The sequence below is a fragment of the Sorghum bicolor genome, chromosome 1 (assembly GCF_000003195.3).
Source record: "Sorghum bicolor cultivar BTx623 chromosome 1, Sorghum_bicolor_NCBIv3, whole genome shotgun sequence".
Classification (NCBI taxonomy): domain Eukaryota; kingdom Viridiplantae; phylum Streptophyta; class Magnoliopsida; order Poales; family Poaceae; genus Sorghum; species Sorghum bicolor.
In genome coordinates this window covers 7399188-7410630 of record NC_012870.2, presented here as the reverse complement: position 1 = coordinate 7410630, position 11443 = coordinate 7399188, and the positions used below count along the sequence as shown (strand labels likewise).

The 11443-nt window shown below is 43.8% G+C and overlaps 1 protein-coding gene across 2 annotated transcripts; it reads left to right on the top strand.

Moving 5' to 3' along the window:
• Positions 6695-11114, top strand: LOC8085965 (deoxyhypusine synthase). 2 transcript variants are annotated; one of them, XM_021451247.1, is made up of 8 exons: positions 6695-7044; positions 7642-7809; positions 7995-8213; positions 8696-8731; positions 8912-8995; positions 9952-10057; positions 10124-10359; positions 10719-11114. In XM_021451247.1, the coding sequence occupies exons 1-8, from the start codon at positions 6805-6807 to the stop codon at positions 10794-10796; spliced, it is 1167 nt and encodes a 388-aa protein (XP_021306922.1). In that variant the 5' UTR covers positions 6695-6804; the 3' UTR covers positions 10797-11114. The 2 variants fall into 2 exon arrangements, with proteins under 2 accessions (XP_021306922.1, XP_002466487.1); XM_002466442.2 differs by lacking the exon at positions 8696-8731 and having other exon boundaries at positions 6696-7044.

Below are 11443 nucleotides of genomic sequence, written 5' to 3'. Positions count from 1 at the left end.
AAATTTTAGCAAAGGTATATATACATCACATAAAAAAGTTATATATATAATTTGGTAAAACTCTTTACTTAAAAATGATAAACGATTCGGCGTAATTCAGTATATAGATACAAAATAATATACATAAGTATTAAATCTAAAAGTAAAGCTATTGTTTCGCAAATTGCAATATAAATAGTTCAAACGAATATATCAAAAAGAGACTTACAATACCATGGGCTCATATGTGGCAACGCAACTCCAATGCGTATAGGAATCCAACTCTATATCAATGCTAGACGTGAGTTCTTCTATCTTTTATAGCATTGGTCATGAGTCCAGGTCATATATGAGACATAAAAGACGTGATCCAATATGTATTTAGAATCGAACCATGCATTCCTCATAGCTATACATAAGTTATTCTAACTCGTAAGTGTATGGGCCATAAGAAAGCATGAAATAAAAAAAAGTGAGATGAAAGAAACTCTTCATGATCTAGACAATTGGGCTGTGTACATCCTTGGATGTAGAGGCCGGATTTTATATCCATTATCTAAAAAAAATGATCTAGACAATTAGAGGAGTGGGTGAAAAGAAATGGGATGGACTGGTATGTTCCCTGATGATTATGATGCAAGAGCTCTCTCAATTTTGTACGGGATTGCAATATAAATAGTTCAAAGTTCAAATGAATATATCAAAAAGAAAGACTTAGAATACCATGTGTCTGACTTTTATAGCAACGATTGAGTAGGAAAATATGAAAGTATGCAAGCTTTTTGTAAGAAAAATATGAGACAACAATTGCATGTTAGCATCTCACCTCCGCGTCTCAACCTTTGTTGGTCGCTTGTTGTAAAAGTTAGTAGTTGTATCCGTAAGATCTGTGACTCAATCTTTGTTGGCAGCTTGGTGTAAAAGTTAGTAGTTGTACTCCCTCCGTATACTCGTTAGGTCTTGTTCAAAACACTATAAATTGTGTAAGTTGAATGTTGCAATAAGTAATCTCAGGCTATGGAATGTATACACCTTAACCGTTCCTATGAATAAGTCAAGTGGAATAGGAGACTCTTGTACGTGTGGTGACCGGGGGCACCCAACTGAGTGAGAGTTGTGGACCCTCATCACTCAATGTCAATAAGAGGGACGTCTGCCACGACGAGGAACCAACCTTCCCAGGAATTAGCCAATACCCTTCCCCTTTAAAGATTTGATCTGACGTCTAATCGAATGCTGCTCCCCAAAGTCTCTAATATTGGATTCTAAAAGTCAGGTTAGAACTTAGAAGGAGGTTTAGATCCATATATAGAATCTAAAAGCTGATATATGCGACTTCTTTCAATGAAATATCATTATTATTCCCTCGCTCTTTGGATACATTTAGTCGAGGAAGAAAAGTGAATGACAGAATTGTCTTTGAAGTACAGAAGCTGGGTTTGCCCAACATCCCGAAATATAGAATCTGCGATTGAGTTGAGACTTGAGAGCATAACTTGGCCATACAGCCCGTTTGGAGCCATCGGAGGATTCTGGAAGTCAACTTCTGCTCTCAACTCCATCTAGTACAGTATACTTACTACTACCAGGGCATCATGGAGATCGTTAGCTACATTGAATGAACGTCGACGTGACCTGGACGGAGAAGAAGGCAAAACCGAACCGATGAAACGGTGAGCAAGCAGGGTCGGATGGACGATGTACAGAACAGTGAGGTGTGCCCCTGCCCCGTATCGGAATCTCTGACGGCTGACGCTGACCGCCGGCGGGCCAACGCAATCTCCTCCTACCCACCCTCCCTCAGGCCTCAGCCAGTCACCCGCCCGCCCGTGGGGGACCGTGCAGTTTGCATGAGCTCGACATGCACGTGGTGGCCAGGCCAGGCCAGGCCAGCCCAGCTGCGAAAGCGCCCATGCCGTCACGGGGTATTTGCGGAACTGCCACGGACTCTCTTGTTGTGAAGCGACGAGAAGTCAAGCTTGGCGCGGTGGCTGCCACATCGCTCCAAGTATTGAGGATTAGGGCTACTTGATGATTAATTGGATCTCTCGTCTAGCCCTGCATACCACTGTACTTGCAGAGCAACTTGGAGGCCGCTGCCTCCCTGCAATTTGCAAGGCCAGTCCATGAGCCAACGAGGACTGATGGCAGTTGACAGAACGAGAACCCTGCGACGCGAACGGCACAGCTGGACATGACAGCTCGGCCTAGAGGTCCAAATACTCCAATTAAGCAGGAGTATCAACCACTGAAGAGAAATATGGGTGTGTAAATGTTTAAGTGATCTGCCAATCACTTGGGATGATGAACCTCACTTTGTCGAGGAGTTAGTGACCAGCGATTCTGCTGAGTCCGATGACTAATGAATTTCGCGCTTCAAAAAAAAAAATCAACAACCATGGCAGCTCTTTTGAATACATAGTAATTCCGCAGGAGTCTATTTTCAATGTAGACTTGCTGTGTATAGGAGTCCAAACATAGCGAAATGCTCACTGGAAACAGAGAGTACGTTGCTAGCTGGTCCCTGGCCGGCCGTTGGATGATCTCTGTCTGTCCTCACGAGAACCGGCGCCATGAAACCGGGACTGGGGAGGAGTCCGACGTTGAGACAATGCAAGCGGCGGCAGCGGGCGCCAGCTCGTCGCGCGCTGGAACGCATACGCTGCCGGAAACCGCCAAGCCTCGGTTTTCCCTTGCAAAATACTGCAGCGCGGCAGTACGTTTTGACGGCTTCATCAGTCTGATGACATCAGAGCTCAACCAAACACTGTACTTGAACCATCTACTCAGAGCGAGTAGAAGTATCTCAAAAGGCCGATATTTTCGAGTTTGACCAATAATATTTAACCGATCATCTTATCCAAAATTTTTATACAAATTGTAAAATAGATAAATTATTATTAAAATATCTTTAATGAATAAATAAGTCATATCAACATAGGCGATATTTATAAAAAAGTTACAATAATAAGACGAATGGTCAACCAAAATATCTAAAAATCAACGATAACTATCTTGTTAAGACGGAGAAAGTACACGTGTATAACGCATGACGTGCTTCGCTTTGCGTGTCGAGTCATCGGGTGTTAAGCACTTGAACCGTATTTGTACCGCTTGATCGTACGTAGAGGATGGAAACCTACTACGGAGCTGAGCAGTAGGAGTATTTAGCACTTAGCAGTACTGTCCAGTCCCGGACTACAGCAGGTAGCTACTAGTGTACCAAGTTTTTTTTTAAAAGCTATTTATTCGTTTGGTTGATAAGATATGGTAAAAAGTGCTGTTGACTAATTTGTTGTAAGAGAAAAACATTGCTAAATGACAGTTAAATTCCACTGGTAATCTCAAGCGACCGAGGCGAGGTCGCCAACTAGACCTGAACCGTTTCTTCCTAAATGATGAGGCGGTAGAGTGCGGCTGGCTGCGCGGGCTATCTCAACAGGTTGGATAGATATGCTTATGTGTATTTGACTATCTACGAGAGTTGAGTCATCTTTAACTTTAATTTAACTCGAGTTTATTAAGTAGTACCTATTTTTTATAAGCCGTCCGTATAGTTTCTCCTGAACTTGGTGTTTTCTTATGAATTAAAATACGTGCACCCCATGTCTTGTTCAAAAGAAATGCGGCTGTCGCAGTGGGATATGGCGCTGGCGGACGCCGTCCGTCGCAAAAAATGCCGCTACGACCGGCATCAGCGCTGCACGACGCGCACAAAGCCTGCTGCCTGCCTCGATTAGGGTTAGATCAGGCGTCCTTTTTGGGCAGCACGGTGACAGAAAAAAAAAAGTCATCATGCGGCACTCGTATAAAGTACACGTGTTTAATTTCGTATAAGCATGCGATGGACGGTAGTGGCGGACAGCGGTTGTGACGGAGTACTAGTAGTGTACTTGTATCATGGCCCACCGATCAATGATCGTCGTTCAGATGGTTACCGCAGATCAAAGATTTTCACAACTGTGTTGCAGTACGAGTTACCGCGCTCACTACTTTCCTCAGTCTGATTTAATTTTACGCGAGTCATAGGTACGTTGGCTGATTTATTACGGGACTCCGGGACATCGGCTAATAATGAAATACTCACCGTTGTTGAATACTTGAATGTCGATTACAGCTTTGCAGTGCAGTAGCGATGCAAGCAACACAGGCAGAGGCAGGAGAACGTGCCCCGACCCGTGCGGCACCGCGTTCGCACAGGAGCTCGCCTTCATTCTGGCGAGACGCGAGAGCAGGCGCTTCAGCGTTGTCGCGCACGTACGATTGTCGTTTCACGCGGCTCGGTCTCGGTTGAAACGGCGACAGCCGGGATCCGGCGCGCACGGGCGCACGGCGCACCGGCAAGCGCTTCGGATCCGAGCCTGGCTGCCTTGACTTGTCTGGCGGTCTGCCTGTCTCTGTTCATGTTCAGCAACCGCAACTGGTCCTGTACAACTGCACTAGTAGTTCGTCTTGAACATTGTCTGTCAGAGTTTCACCCATATGCTTCTCTCCGTGTTTCCAGTTTTGCCACTCCTGACGCCACAACCTCACCTTCGCGGAGCCATCGTGGTCCTTCATCAGTTGTTGGCATGCTTGGTCTGCATGCTGTCAAAGAAAAGGACGGTAGCAGTGGTACGTACGGGCACCATCCACGCGCGCATGCAACCTTTTCTCGCCGCGCGCTCTCGAGCGCACGTCGTGCTACGGCGAGTCGGCGACATTTACATTGATGGAATGGTCGACGTGACCTGCTTAAACTGTCCCAAAGACGGCTGTTCAGAAACATCCTAGGCTACTACTAGTAGGAAAAAAAAAATCAGGCCGGTGGTTTCAATTCAACAACCCTTGCTCCGGAATTCTTCAGGCTCAGTGGTCACATCCGTGGAGCAACGGCGGCCACAGAGCGTCGTTCAGAAAGATCATGCTTGGGTCGATCGATTAGGGGTCTTTTTCGTTTATCAATTAGCAGACTGCAGCAAGAAAGGTGCCATGCATGGCCCATGGGTATATTATCAATCAGTGCTCCGTTCCACTGCTTGATCCCTGCTCGCTGAACCGAGCGTGCGCACCGTCGTAGGTGGTGGCCAGGTAGCAGTGTTATAGACGGCGACCGGAGGAACAGCCATCGCCCGATCAGCGATTCAGACGTCGGTTTCACTGCTCCAGTATATATATATAAGGCTCATCACCCGCACTACGTGGCCCTTTGATTACTACCTGACTCGGCAGAAACAGATGACGGAGAGTCGTGCATGCTTGCAGCTGGCAGGAAGCACCGATTTGGGGACTGAAAGGGACAGACCAAGCTTTGGTTATTGGGAGTCCAGAGTTAAGACCTTGATAGCTGCAGCTGGTACATATATCTACGCACACAAAGGTGACAGATGCTGCTCGATCTGTAGAAACCCAAAAGCACATCATCAAGTTGGCGGCTATGAGCCTATGACTGACAATTAGTGTTTGCCTCATTGCCTGCTCAACAACTGGGGATGCAGTCTAGGAGTAGTGATCTTTTTAGGCACAAAAGTTTCCACTAGCAAAGACGCAAAGTCATGAGGCAATGCGGCAGGCCTGCTGCAGCTGGCAGGCACGACGATCTGACTAGGGTTTGCAGATAGGACCTTGTTTACTTTCAATTTTTTTTGCAAAAACGAAATTATCGTTTGTATTTGACAAATATTATCCAATCATATATTAACTAGACTTAAAAATTTCGTCTCACAAATTACAACTAAACTATATAATTAGTTTTTTATTTGTATTTAATGATTTATGAATGTACCGCAAGATTCGATGTGACGGGAAATATGAAAAATTTTGCAATTGTTTTTGGAAACTAAACAAGGCCTAGATGACGACTCTGTTACGTTGGTGCTGAAAAGGACTGATCGAGATTGAGACCTCGTGACAATACTCGTGCGAATAGCAGTGTGAATGTGTGATGTTGCTCTATCAGAAAAGGCACCCCGGAGATGGTTGCCACCAGACTACCGACGGCAATAGGGATTTTATTCCATCAGGATGTAGCCATCAGTATTTTATATATATATATATATATATATATATATATATATATATATATATATATATATATATATATATATATATAAGCGCTATTCTACACCCTAGGTGTAGAATACTATTCTACACTAAAGTGTTATACTGAATAAAATTCAGTATTGTTCAGTACCCGTGTTTCAGTATTATTCAGTATTTCGCGGTCCTGGGTGTACGACTGGATGATACTGAACGTTGTTCAGTATTGCTCAGTTTTTTTCTGCTCAGTTTTGACTTGCGGTGTAGAAGGTGTAGAATAGCGCTGCCATATATATATATATATATATATAAGTACTCAATCCATCTCAAATTGTAAGTCGTTTGACTTTTTTAATATCAAGTTTGACCACTCGTACATATACTAAACAAACTATGCCTTGAGCCCTTGACCTGGACTGGAACTGGAAGAGACGTGTGCGGAACGGGCGAACGGCCGCTCTCGGACATGGGAAAGCTGTCGTAGACGACTAGGCGCTGCTCGCTAGGCCAGATTGACTCGGGTGAGTTTGCAAGGCTTTCCACGGCAGTTTCATCAAGCCGAATGCCAATGGGCCGACGGCCGACCCAAAATCTCAGGAGGTCTTCAAACCAAACGCCAATGGGCCGACCACCACAGTAGTAGCATAGAGGAAAGGAAAAGGCTTCCCACTGAAAAAGGCAGCCGAGCGGCCCGCGCGGAACCTGATTCTTCCGCTTTTGTGCGGAAACGGAAAACGAAGTGAAAGCGAGGCTGCTGCTGTCTCACGGCTGCCGCGGCGGCGGCGGTTCGGACTCCAGGCTCCAGGGATGGCCGGCGCGGGAGGCAGCGGGGGCGGCGGCGTGGTCCGCGACGTGGAGGCGCTGGACGGCGTGCGCTCCATCGTGCTAAAGCCTTCGGAGTCGCTCGACGAGTCGCGGTTCACCAGGATCGCCGGCGCCGACTTCAACGACCCGGGCCTCGGACTCGAGGGGCTGCTTGCCTCGCTTGCGAGCACGGGGTTCCAGGCATCCAACCTCGGCGACGCCATCGACGTCGTCAACCAGATGGTACGTCGGCCGCTACGCTGCTGGTTTTCGTCCGGAGGGCGAGTTTGCGCTTGTGGGATAACTGTAGCAACCTAGCGAAGTAGATAGGTTCATGTGAATTTGTGCGATGCGAGGTCTGTTGTAGTGTGTTTTCTGTTGAATCTCGGCAAATTAATGTTTAGACGCTTGGATTTTGTTATGGAATGCTTGGAGGTTGAATTCGTAAACACGGCCAGGCTGATAGATGTCCAGCTGTTACAACTTCAGTGATGTAGGTATATTTGAATTTGCGGTAACAGTGAAAGGACCCAAGTGTACTAGTACAGACCTTCAGGCATTGGCAGGTCCTATGCGAGTTAAAGTTTTCACCTAATTGGAGCAAACAGGCATAAAATTGCTAGGGAAGTTTCTGCTCTTATTGTATACTACACTGCTTTGCTGTCAAGTAAACATTTGTAGCTGGACTTACCTTTGGTTTAAGGTAGAACTACCTACGTCACAAAAATATCTTTGCTCTTACAATATTTCCTCACCATATTAATTCATTTTCAGTTCTTTTCGAATTCGCTACTATTGTTTCCAAGGTTCTGATATTTGCTATGCTTGTCTGAACTAAAGTTAGATTGGAGGTTATCTCATGAGAAGCCCAGTGAGGATTGTGATGACGCTGAACTTGACCCTAAATATAGAGAATCTGTGAAATGCAAGATATTTCTGGGCTTCACTTCAAACCTCGTGTCTTCTGGCATCCGGGATATAATCCGTTTTCTAGCTCAGCATCACATGGTAAATTCTCCAACTCTGTTTCACAAGTGCAAATTCCGATTGAAAAGAAGTTTTTGATGTCCCTTTGTAAAGTGGTCTGCTTGAAGCATGCCTTGACATATCTGCTTCTAACATTACTAGATGCATTGAGCTTTAGGTTTCTAATGTCACTAACTTTATCTATGATGAAAAATTATGCTCTTTAGGTGGATGTTATTGTTACAAGTGCTGGGGGTATAGAGGAGGATCTCATTAAATGCCTTGCACCAACTTATAGAGGTGATTTTTCTTTACCTGGAGCACTGCTGCGGTCAAAAGGACTGAACCGGATAGGAAATCTGTTGGTGCCCAACGATAACTATTGCAAGTTTGAGAACTGGATCATGCCACTCTTTGACCAGATGCTTCTGGAGCAATCTACTGAGGTAAGCATCCCTGCTGGGTCAAAGCAATATAATATTTCTTCCGGCTGAAACAAAGGTACCTGCTAACCATAGCTTTCGTTTGCTGTATACAATGGCTATTAGATACTATAAGTGTAATATGAATATGCTTTTTTTGCAACCTGTAAAATGTTTCTTATGGAGGGCTGTAGATTTTCCTACTGTCTGAGCCAAGCAGGAAAGAAAAGCCTAACATGGAATCGATCTACGATCTGGATCCCAAAGTTCTTTAAAAACTATTTGTGTAGCATGTCACACTTAATATACTAAAAAAGTTAAAATATATTGGCATTTGCTTGACCTTTCTTGAATAGCTTCTTTTTTATCGACATTATACTTTTTCTGGCCTTTAGAGTGATGAGTGATGACCTTCTTTTTTCTCTTTCTAGCAATATGCATATGAACTTGAACAGCCAGACAAGTGAGATCTTGCCAAACCAAATGTTTGAAGTATGAACTATTAGTTTCTGCAGAAGTTGCTGAATATCAATACAGAGAAGGTTACACCTTACTGGATATTTGATGTAACTCAGGAGCAGCCTGCATTTCCCACATCAATAATGTTTTGTAATAGATCACCTGCCATCTCTGGTGTATCAGTAATTGATCTTGTTTTTTCTGAAACAAGAAGTGAACCATATTTATGTCTTTGTCATGGATCAATTTATTGTTTCTTGCAGAATGTTTGGACACCGTCAAAGGTGATAGCTCGTCTTGGCAAAGAAATAAATGATGAAAGCTCCTATCTTTATTGGGCATACAAGGTAACATGTAGCTGTGCATTCTTAGGAAGTATTAAAAGAACTTCAGAAATGGGAGTGTTTTGATTCTATTCATGAATTATGGAATGATTTCTGTTGGTAACAATGAGATATGAAGTTTTTTGTTATGGCCGGCATCCACTACTCTAGGCGCCAGCCCATTAGTGGCTAGGTGGCGCCATCTGTTAGGGGCTAATAGCCCAAGATGAGCTCTTTTATTTATTTCCTCAGGTAGAATATTTATTCCTTAAAAATAGGATCTTATAGATGGAAGTCTAGGATGATAAATATCTTGTAAACATTGATTGGAGAAATTAAACAAAGCAACAACTTGGTTGCTCGGCTTCCTCAGAAGCCCTAGCCGCCCTCTCTGTCTCCTGGTGCCGTGATCACTACGGCGCCAACTCGCCGCCGCCACCTGCGAAAGCCACGCCCTCCTCTCTTCCATCCCTACAATCTCCGCAGCAACTCCGGTAGGATCACTAGCCCTATCATTTTTGTTCCTCTTTATTTGTTTATGGTGTTTTTTAGGGGGGTGGGGTGGGGATGTGAAAAGTAATAAAAGTTCTGCGGAGTTATGTGAGCAAGTTATTGTTGCTTTACCGTGGGATCTATTTTTTCACTGTCCCAGGGTCATGTATTTTCTCCAGATAGTTGCTTTTCCTGACTTGAACCTTCCCATCTCGTTGATTAATGCAGCTTGTTTGTATACCTGATATCTATATTCAAACCTTTGTTTAGAATTGTTCAGAGCTTAGTAGATGGAAGCAGTATAAAGTAGCTATTATTCTTAATATTAGAACAAACTCTAGGTTACCCTTCCCTGTTCCAGGTAGAATATCTTTTGCATTGAAGTTTGTGCTTTTCTTATACTGGAGTTCTTAATTTCACGAGCTACTTTGTTGATTTACATCTCAAGACAATAGTCACACTGTACTAACTCATCAGTACTTGACCAGAATAACATTCCTGTATACTGCCCAGCGTTGACTGATGGATCACTTGGAGACATGCTGTTCTGTCATGCAGTTCGTAATCCTGGCCTTATTATTGACATTGTACAAGGTATGATTCACTGTTCTGTCCTTGCCTTTGCTTTCTTATGCAACATTGAACTTGAAATCTTTACAGATATACGACTGATGAATGGGGAAGCCATCCATGCAACACCAAGGAAGACAGGGATTATAGTTCTTGGTGGAGGACTTCCAAAGCATCATATATGCAATGCCAATATGTTCCGCAATGGTGCAGATTATGCTGTCTATATTAACACGGCCCAAGAGTTTGATGGTAGCGATTCCGGAGCACACCCTGATGAAGCAGTCTCATGGGGCAAGATCAAGGGTTCAGCAAAACCTGTAAAGGTATAAGCTCTAGTTAAGCTTACTTTGGTAAACATCATGTTGCACCTTGCTGTTGATTTGTCTTGCAGTGAGGTATCAAAATAACCGAAAAGTATATTTAAAGATATTTCTTGATTTCTAAAACATCTTAACTAACTTATGTCACTGTGGACAACTTTTGCACTGACAGAATTTAGCACGTTGCATTTTGGGCTTGAAACATGCACCATCTTACTTTCTTTAATAATTGTAATGGATTATGAATTATTATCTGATTGTATAATTGTGCCTTTTCTGCTAATAGAAGATATCAATTAGAAATCAGCATATAAATGTTAGTCTAACAATCTAATCTATTGTTTGAAAATTTGGAAATGTAGGTGCACTGCGATGCAAGCATCGCTTTCCCGCTTCTTGTTGCTGCGACATTTGCACGTAAGGTTCACAGCTCCAAATGAACAAACTGAATCGCTTTCGGTTGAGTATGAATGGACAGCAGAATTTTGTTGAACTCTCCAAATTACCTTTTGGAGCACGAGGTCTACTCCACCTGCACAGGGATCATGACATCATGTGCAAGCTTTTTCGGTGACTCGCAGCCGCATATCATTCTTGGATGTTCACTTGATGCTGTACTAGTTGGTTGGTGCATTTTTGTTGCAACCAATAATTTATTGAAATACAGACATACGATTTGTTCATCCTAGTCATCTGCTTACAAAATTGACAAATGACCTGTTTTATGAACATAGTTTTTTTTTCCTTTTCACCTGAAAGCCTTGTGTGCGCTCTTTTGTGTTGATGAACGGACGGCATTTTGAGGGCTCTGATCTTCGTAATTGGTTTAGTTTTTGTACTCTTGCGTGCCGAGTGTTGGATGTAAGCCTGAGGCCCTCTTTCACAAAAGAAGCCGAACCAAGGCTTCATCCCATGAGCCCATACATCGTTAGTGGCTCTTCTAATTCATCGATGCTTCCTTGAAATTTTGCTCAGGCTCGACCACTCGCGCGTAGGTTGTAAATCATGCTTGATGCTTCTAGGGCTAGCTGCAATCTTCCAGTACGCTAGCTGCATTCCAAGAAGCCCTGGCGGTGCAGTCTCCGTT

What these genes read in the sequence shown, in the direction of transcription:
- LOC8085965 (XM_021451247.1), top strand. Translation starts at nt 6,805, where the DNA reads ATGGCCGGCGCGGGAGGCAGCGGGGGCGGCGGCGTGGTCCGCGACGTG. An exon ending in TTCTGGAGCAATCTACTGAG is followed by an intron (nt 8,214 to 8,695) that starts GTAAGCATCCCT and finishes ATGAACTATTAG; the next exon opens with TTTCTGCAGAAGTTGCTGAA. An exon ending in TGAATATCAATACAGAGAAG is followed by an intron (nt 8,732 to 8,911) that starts GTTACACCTTAC and finishes TGTTTCTTGCAG; the next exon opens with AATGTTTGGACACCGTCAAA.